The sequence below is a fragment of the Pseudomyrmex gracilis genome, unplaced genomic scaffold (assembly GCF_002006095.1).
Source record: "Pseudomyrmex gracilis isolate BER0280 unplaced genomic scaffold, ASM200609v1 scaffold_32, whole genome shotgun sequence".
Taxonomy (NCBI): Eukaryota; Metazoa; Arthropoda; class Insecta; order Hymenoptera; family Formicidae; genus Pseudomyrmex; species Pseudomyrmex gracilis.
In genome coordinates this window covers 17,158-26,758 of record NW_018020616.1, presented here as the reverse complement: position 1 = coordinate 26,758, position 9,601 = coordinate 17,158, and the positions used below count along the sequence as shown (strand labels likewise).

General features: G+C 32.4%; 2 protein-coding genes across 8 annotated transcripts in view; both read right to left on the bottom strand.

Annotated features, from left to right (window-relative positions):
- The window catches only part of LOC109852621 (filamin-A), a 45,829-nt gene extending 43,646 nt beyond the window's left edge, over positions 1-2,183 (bottom strand). For all 4 annotated transcript variants that reach the window (XM_020423926.1, XM_020423927.1, XM_020423928.1 and 1 more), the window contains exons 1-2: positions 2,096-2,183; positions 774-1,185 (exon numbers count right to left, since the gene is read on the bottom strand). In XM_020423926.1, coding sequence (XP_020279515.1) covers positions 774-1,116 — 343 coding nt within the window. In that variant the 5' untranslated portion in view covers positions 1,117-1,185; positions 2,096-2,183. The remainder of the gene's footprint in view (positions 1-773; positions 1,186-2,095) is intronic.
- Positions 2,103-9,601, bottom strand: part of LOC109852623 (succinate--CoA ligase [GDP-forming] subunit beta, mitochondrial) — a 12,086-nt gene continuing 4,587 nt past the window's right edge. For 3 of the 4 annotated variants that reach the window (XM_020423941.1, XM_020423939.1, XM_020423940.1), the window contains 2 exons: positions 7,910-8,016; positions 2,103-2,337 (listed from right to left, as the gene is read on the bottom strand). In XM_020423941.1, the coding sequence (XP_020279530.1) occupies positions 2,206-2,337; positions 7,910-8,016 (239 nt within the window). In that variant the 3' untranslated portion in view covers positions 2,103-2,205. Of the gene's footprint in view, positions 2,338-7,234; positions 8,017-9,601 lie in introns of those variants that run through there. The other variant, XM_020423942.1, reaches the window with a different exon arrangement.

The window sequence follows — 9,601 nt, the reverse complement described above, 5'->3', positions numbered from 1 at the left end:
AGGGAGATAGCTGAGACCACCAACATATCATTCGGATCCGTTCAGAGCATTTTGCGTGAGGATTTGGGTCTGAGGCGAGTCACTGCGAGATTGGTGCCAAAAGAACTGAATTTCGTGCAAAAATTCTCGTGAGTTTCTCGTCAAAAGTAACACCAATACCATTCAACAACCGCCCAATTCACCTGATCTGGCACCATGTGACTTCTTCCTATTCGATCGACTCAAAAAACCACTACGAGGAACTCGTTTTGAGAGTGTGGAGGCAATAAAGCTAAAATCGCTGGAGGCACTAATGGCTATACCAAAAACCGACTTCCAGAAAATTCAATAAGGTTGACATATGTTGTCAAGAACACCTTCCTGAGTAACAATTGTTAAAGAAACAATAAGATCAACAGGAAGCACGCTTACGAGTTATATTAATTTTAAAGTTAAATTTCCGTTAAAAAAATAATGAGAAAGAAGAAAGAGAAAAAAAAGAAATGCACACGCGATTGCTATTAATAATTAATATTACTTTAAAAAAATTTAAATTACTGTTTAGGTGTTTTATCCAGAACCACATACACACACAAACAAACACAAAATAGATAGAAAAGAGTAAAGGTTGTTATATTATTATATTATTCTTTCATTATTTTTGATCATCGACGCACGCATTAACGTTATCATAACATTCATAATCAAACAATTATTTGTTTGTTTTTTCAAACAAAAACCTAGAAAGATAGGACGAATCTATTCTCAAAGTATTACGCATGTCAGTTGCTTACCAATATTGACGATCCTAATGCCCTCGTCCTCTAAAAACTTGAGAGCGACAGATACGTTCTCCAACTTTTGGGAGCGGAAGGTAGGCCGCTGATTGTGTTTCGGCAATCGTTTCTGCGAGAGTACCTCGATGAGGCTCACCAGCCGTAGACCGTCGGACAGGTCGCATTCCAAGTCGCCAATGTGCTTGTTTACCGCCTTCAGCCGTTCGTTTGCCCATCTCGTGAAAGTGTTTTGCTGAATTCGCTTCCACTGCGCGTCTTCGGCCAGCTCGCGCTCGAACATCTCGTCCTCCTCCTCCTCGGCGGAGTTCTCGCACTTAACTGACTTATCATTCTCATTCATTTTATCGGCCGGTCCGCTGCTACGCTCTCATGTACGAGAATGGTGGGGTGCACGCCCTTGTATTAGTTCCTGCCAGTCAGAGTATTGGTAGTCGGGAGTACTGTTAGTGACGAGGTCGAGAGGTGAGTGTGTTGGTAACTCGACGAGTAGCGATGGGCACAAGCATGTTGAAATTTTCAAGGGAGATTTATTCCAAATAGCAAATATACATACATACGACGCCGTGATCTGCTGCTGTGTTTACAAGTGGAATGCTATCTTATTTGTTGATCTATTCTTTTAACGTTCAGACCTACTTGCGAGCTATTTTAGATCCTCAAATTTTGTTTGAATTCTGTTTACAATATGAATATTTTATCCAAATATTTGTAACATTTCCAAATGGTCTTTGCTGCATTACATTGTCAAAAATATTAAATTGTATAATTTTATGCATTAAAGAATTAAAATACTATAGAATATTTATACTCTAAATTAGATTTTTCTAGTTTGTGACAAATATTATTTACACAATTTTATCCTGACAAAACTGTTGCGTTATAGTGAATCATCTTAGTGCAATTATTGCGAAATTTTTTGTCAATTTATGTCATTTTTGTGCAATATTTTCACAATTTGTCTATTGGGGAACATATTTAAAAATGTACTTAAATGTTCTTAAAGTTTATATTTTAATCAATTTGTACATCTCATTGTCAGATTAAATATATTTTTAATATATCTAATTATTTTTCCAAATATCCACGTACACACGTGCACACGCTTACTTATTCTTTCTGTCTCTCTGTTTATCTCTCTCTCTTTCTCTCTCCTTCGTACATATGCGTCATTTAGTCGATCCACTTTATGTTTTTTACTCTATTTGACAACATCTTATAATTAGCATTGTTTGAAAAAACTTTGTGTCCATTGCTACTCGTGTGTACGCACACTTGTAAAATTATCGAAGACGAATATTAGATATGTATTAGAAACTTACCTGCTCTGTGTATGCCGCTGATTAGTCGTATATACTTCTGTGTGTGTATGCGAAACAGAAGACACGATCTGCCAACGAATCGCGTGTTTGTCTACCAATAGAGATTATACCTATTTCGGATACTCAGGATGCGTTAATTGAAAAAGAAGAATCTTCTTTAGAGATAGATCAATATTATGTTCTCTTATTAGAACTCTCCGTTCTAAGATGATGGCACGACTTGAGTCACAGCAACGATTTACCTGTAGCGTGAAATGTTGCAATTAAAACATTGTTGATCCGATCAAAGATAAAAATACATATAACTCGACTAAAATAATAAAAAATAAAATTCATAAATTATTTATCAATTTTGGGTGTACTTCCGAATGATCCCTGCTTCCGATCAATTTGAAATTTTGCACAAAAATAGTGTTTGATTTGACGAATAAAGCGCGTGTGATCCCCACTTCGGGAAATAATAGCCACATTTCTTATGATATGAAAATTAAATCGACTAAAATCGATTCTATATGATATATATACACATATATAATATATACTAAAAATATTATATATGGTAGTTCTATTCACTGAAAAGAATCTTAAAGCACATCGCACTCCCGGGCGATGGGAGCAAACACCCACATAGCATCGTTAGTATCACAAAAACGTTTCTGCAACGGGTTTTCCGAAACTTAGCAACGTTTCGTTAAAAGTCTCTAAAACGTCATAGTAACGTAGCAAAAACGTCGAAATGTCCGCTTTTTAAGTTGCGATCCGATTTCGTAGAAACGTATAAAAAACGTTGCCCGATAAGTTGCAAAGTTTTTAATGTTTAAAGTTGTATAAACATTGTAAAATACATTTTTGAAACCATGCAGGTTTTGCCTGCTTAACCATTCTCCAGGAAGGAGTGATTAATTAATTAATTAATTAATTAATGGTTGATTAAGTGTATTTTACAATGTTTATAAAAATTTAAACATATATATATATATATAATGTTGTTTTTTATATATATTATTTATATGTATTATACGTTCTATTATGTTCTTTTCTGAAGTAAATATGCCTATTTACTCATTATATATGTAAAAAAATTTTGTTTAAATAAAATTTACGAGAAGTAAAGTTACTTTTTTATCACACAACTATCACGTTTTGTATGCGTATGTAATAGATATTGATCGGATATATGTGTGTGAAATTATGAGTCGTAATGCACGACGAAAGAGAAAGAGAAAGATGCCAAGTTATTTTTGGTACGCGCACACGTATACGTGACTTTTTTCCAAGGTCTGATATTAAATCTGAGTTGAACTTCATAAGCACAAAACATTGTCTGAAATCTAAATGTAAAGAGTCTCTAATGTGTTTAAAAAGCTTTCTTTAATAGAGAGATTGTTTAATTCACAAAATTATTTACTGGAAAGAAACATTTGCGTTAAAAATTATTAATGTGTTTATAGTTGATTTGATAAATATCTGGCTGCCCAAAGAAATAAATAAACTTTGTGTAGAATCTTAAGTTAATAAACAGAAAAAGGTTCAAAATATAATTTTAACATAACTTTACAATTGCACGTAATGGTTTTAAAACAAGATATTAAAAATGCACAAATTTGGAAAATGTGGAAAGTATCTACAAAACAACAGTAATAACAATAAATCCAGCCAATAGCTTTACATCTTTATGTTGTATTGTTTTTGTAATAATTTAGAGTCGCTATATAATGTCGTCTGTTTTATTCACATTATTTACACACTTTTTAATATATTTTGAGAAATGTATCAACATTAGAAAACAAACTGTACTTGAAAAGCAAACTAAGAAATTTTTTTGGTAAAGATATATTTTAAGCTCTCTTTCTCTTTTTTAATTTATATTTCTACAAAATTTAACGTTTTGGATAATCGAATATTTCTAACTGTGTATATATATTGTATATATATATTGTGTGTGTGTGCGTGTATTCATACTAAACAATATTTTATACAAATTTCCATTAGACGTTCATTATGTCACATGAGCTGCGTTCAGTGAACGCACTATCTGCGCTATTGCATCATTCTATCTTTATCGCTCATTAGATATAAAACAAAGATAGAATGACACAATAGCGCTGATAACGCGCTCCTCAAATGCAGTCATGGTGTTACAAACGTTTAGTAGTAGACACCTATGATCGTTAAATCTGTGTAGATATAAATCTATATAATTAGCAATAAAAAATGTATAATATAACTTAATGTATAATATTGTAAATGTATAATATTGTATTGTTCATGAATTATTTACAAATTATATGTAGACATTGTTACTGTGATGATGCTAAAATATGATTTGTTTATCGCGGCACTTCAAAGCTAAGAAGAAGAGATTTGATAGAGATAAAATATTTTATTTAAAACTAAATCACAAAAGTTTTATCAAAATTTTATCATCGAACTTGAGAAGTTTACCACTTGTAATTTGCTATATCGAGACAAACACTTTATACTGTTTTAAACCAAAACCTATATACATAGAAGAAATATATACATATAGGCACACACAATTTAAATATTCTAAATAATTTAATTGTTTAATAAACTTAAAATAAAAAAAGAACAATTCTATCAAATCATAGATGTTAAAATAATAATTATTATGTTTTATATGTAAAATATTTGTATATACTTTCTAAGCTGTCACACACGATTACCAAATATTAATTATTAACATAATACAGATAAACATTTTAAATAAAAATATTATTCTTTTAATAAATTATCGTAAACAATCTGAAATTAATCAAAAAAAAAAAAAAAAAAAATTACTTTCTCAACATTCAAACTTGATCGTTCAGTCGTTAGATATTTCTTACTGATTTTCTATTAGCTACAAAATATAACAAGCAAAAATAATAAAACATATATTTTCTTCTAAAATTTATGTTATTAAAAATTATGTATTGTTTAAAAAATATGTATTATTTTTTCTTATTTATATTTAATTTTTTTCTTATATATTGTAATAGTGCATTTTTGTATCTTTTTAGAGCAAAGTCGATTTTAATAAGTTAGAGACATGTTTTTCTTTCATACATGATGCACAACTCATTCGATTCGAACCAAATGTTTGATTAAAATACTTGAACACAACACGGCAAGAATACTAAAAATAAAACTGTTCACATATTTAATTTATAAAATTATTAAAAAATATCACAAAACTTGTTTTTATACATTTTGTGAAAACTTATGAGCAAATTTTAATTAAAAAATTTTTCTTTAGCGCATTTTAATTATTTAATGTCAGATATATAATAAAAGAATATAAAAACAAAATAATATTTTTTTCAACTGTTTTTTCTAACTACTTAAATCTACTGTTTAAAAGTTAACACGTCAAAATCACGCATAAGATAATATGTCACGCATAAAGTAAGATAAAACATTGAGTTTAATCTACTAGCTCTGAATGAAAACAACTGATCGTGTTTCACGGAAGAAATGTCAAAATAACAAATTTATATTAAACATCAACAGTAGTGTTTTGTTACTTCTACTTTGAGTGACATCGGTTAATATATGTTTAAAAACTAAGTGTTGATTGCGTTAATTGCCAAATAGTAGTCAGTGCAAGCAGAGCCAAGTACCGGTGCGGATTTTACATGCGCACATCAGAGCAGCATTCTTCGAGATTAAATCGACACGGCGTTCTCGATCGGCACGGCGCGATTCGCAGACGATTACTGACGTTTTACCGTTCGTATACCGGGAGTCGAACGCACATCGAAAGAGAAGTTATTCGTGAAGTTATGTCCAAGAATAGTACACGCTCTTTCGCCGCTCCCTTTAGGATGCGAGGGGCGAGGATCTATATATACGCGCGCGTCCACACACACACGCGTCGAAGAAACTCGCGGTCTTCTCGTTGTCGTCTCGAGATGGTGACACGCGTATGAGAGAGAAACGGGTCGTTATATTTGTATATAAAAGTAACAAAGTGAAACAAGTCAGTTGTCTGCTGGCTAGCGTGACACTGAGAAGAAAACCAAAACGGTCATTGTTACGCGCTATGCGTCGCGATATTATGTTGCAAAGAGAACATCGGTCTTCGCCGCAATAGTGGTTTCAGCGGTTGCTTCCGCAAATGATTCTTCCCGGAGGAAATTTCTTCTCGGGCAAGTCGCGTTTCAGTACAAATTAAGTACATACGACTATACGCGAACATTCTTACACTTATAATATATTTTGTACAAACTTTCTACATCAAAATAAAATTTCTTTTTAACATTCGTCCATCAAATTTTGAATCATTTTTTATTTTCTTCAATTAATCACGTTATAAAATATACATTTTTCACAAAAAGTAGAGAATTTGGCTATAGATCAATAATAATTCTACATTTTTTGTTAGACGATTAATATTCGAATTCTGAAATGTTCACAGAGCGAGAAGTAGGATAATAACATTATTAAAAAGAGTTTAACTTAACTCTAGAGACTGCTTTTTCAAGTGCAGAAAAACTTTCACTTTTAAATTGAGCATTTCTTTTTGCTCTCCTCAACATGTTATAGAATCGGTCAATATGTCTATAAAAAGAACGACCCATTAACACGTGCTATATGAAAGGCAAGAAAAAGTCGCGCATAGTCGCGTTTTAATCCATATATGGTCACTGAGTCTTTATAAGTAAAAACTCCTTCGATGGACAGCTAAGCGATAACTGCACGACATCGAGAGAGCGAATCATATATGGCAGCATTTGTTTTTTTATAACATCTCAATGCAAATATAACACCTCTTCTTTTATTATTGTCATGTTTTATTATAGTAATATATAAATTGGAAATCTAAAAATTAATTTTTTTACATTTTTATACTTACATCTGTCATTTTATTGCAATAATTGGTTAAATCCAGTAACAAAACACGCAAGATTTTAAATGTATGAATAATAAAACTTGAGGTGTCGCAAGTCTTTACATAAGCAAATAATTATGTAACAAAAAAACTTACAGTTGTATTAAAGAGATTTAAGTACAATTGTTTTCTTTGTTTTTAGATATAAAAGAGTTTAAGTTTATATCTAATAAGAACCAAATGTATTATATTTATATACACAACATTAGAAAAATAAAAAAATAAACTATTATAATCTTACATTTGGATATGCATGTAATGCAAAACAGTTAAAATTGCCGTTAGTTTCAACTAACACACTTATTTTATTTTATTTTTTTTATAGTAATAAAAATGAACAAAACATAATTATATTCTGTATACACCTCACATATGATTCAATAAAAAGAAAACCAACCGACATTTATTTGTACGGAATTATAATAAAAAATAAATGAAATCAGAAACTTAAATTTATGGAGAATATCATTTCTGTAATTCTTATGTTATATTAAATAAATGTATAAAAATAGATTTTTGAATATGTTACAAGTTAGATATATCGCATGTATGTGTGTTTCTACAAATTTTTAATGCACATTTGATTACTTTGAAATAGTAACATTATAGCACATTTTTCTACAACTGTAACAAATAAAATAATCTTCGAAAACATGAAACTTCAACAATATATTACTTATATATTAGTATTTTGGATAGATATATAACCGTATGTGACTGTTCCAAATACTACCGCAAAAAAAGCAAGTATAAAGGTATAAAATTTTTTATATTCTTATAAAAAAAGTCAGTGTAAAGAATGTTTCTTTATCCTGTGTTGATGTGACATGAGCTTTGAGTGTTCCCTTACATACAAATCCCCAAATTCCAGTCTTGTACAAGATAAGTCGACAGTATATTATCATATTGATTACTTAAACCTTTACAGAGGCTACTGCCTTTTTTGCTGCTTCATCCAAATCACTCGCTATAAGAATAGACAATCCGGATTCATCTAAAAGTTTCTTAGCCTCTGTCATATTAGTGCCTATAAATAAATCATCAGAAGAATATCAGAAGAATATTCCGCATTTATGCATTTTTTAATATCGTAAAAATAACAAAAAAAAAATATACAATGAAAATTAAATTTGAAAATATATATACATATATAAATATATATACATAATATAAATATATATTTATATATGTATAGGTATATACATATACAGGGTGTCCGACAATTAGTGTAATATCTCTCGTAGGCAGGTAGAAGAAGTAGAACTGAGTCGAAAAGTCCTAAACTATTTTTTTTTTTCTATTACATATAATAAAGAAGTAATTAATGAATAAATCAAGCCAATCAGCGCCAACCGTTAGCCGGGCGAGTGTCAGTGAACTACGCGCCTCGTCTTCCTCGCCTTCTGCGAGAAGGTGCTCCGGGTTAAGAAGGACGCGGAGCGCCTGCGTCAGGGTCAGCCTATGGCCCGGTTAAGGATCGGGGACTGAATCCCCGATTCTAGCGCAGAGGGATTGGACTCGCCCTCTCCTTCGCTTCATTGGGATGTCTCTAAGACTACCCCACAGCGGGCGGGGGAGAGGGTAGTCAAAGTTCGCAGTCCGGGAAGGTGAGGGCCTTCTCGGACATTGCACGCGAACACAGGAGTCGGTAGAAGGGGATAGGCTCCCTTCTGTCGTCGCGGGGATGCGGTGCCATGTGACTGGCACCCAGGCGCGGGAGGGAAACCGGGACGTTATAGCCTTCCGGCTTTCCAGGTTCTTTCCCAGAGCGCACGAGGAGCCTCAAGGTGGTTTTAGTGGGTACGCTCCTTCGGGAGTAAGTCCCACATAACCCTGGTCTGCCCTTACAGGCCGGGGTATCCATAAAGGATTTCCCCTTGTAAAAAAAAAAAAAAAAAAAAATTGAACCACGCGCCTGGTGTGCGTAAGCGCTGACGTGCGCCCGGCTAAAGGTCGACGCTGATTGGCTTGATTTATTCAATAATTACTCCTTTATTATATGTAATAGCAAAAAATAGTTCAGGACTTTTTGACTCTCAGTTTTACTTCTTCTACCTGCCTACGAACGGTGATACGGTAATTACCGGACACCCTGTATATATGTATAAATAAATAATAAATGTATGTACAGTACAGAGCACTTTCAATACAGAAGTAATCTTTTCAATGTTCGTGATAATATTGTGGTAATATATGACTGTCGGTATCATTGATAACCGCGTCAGTATGTATCATCGGTACAGAGGAGTGCACCATATCGTTCCGCTCCAGGGGAAGTATTTCTCGGAAATTTCTCCTCCCTACCCTTACGAAAAAGAACTACTGCCGGCTGTGTGATTATTACATGCGGCCGTGTGATTAATATGGCGGCTCTGTAATGATCGAGGCGAATATTATTGTATCTGTAATAACTTTTAGCAAAAAAAAAAAACTACTGTGTGTAATAACCACTGAGTGTGCGGATCACACTCAGATATTACTAGATATCGCTCATATATATATTATACAGATAAAAATGGTATATTATGAGCGGAAAGACATCATTGTAAATAATCTAGCAACTTTTAAAACATTTTTTCTCTTTGAAAAATTTGTACAAAAATATTTTGTAT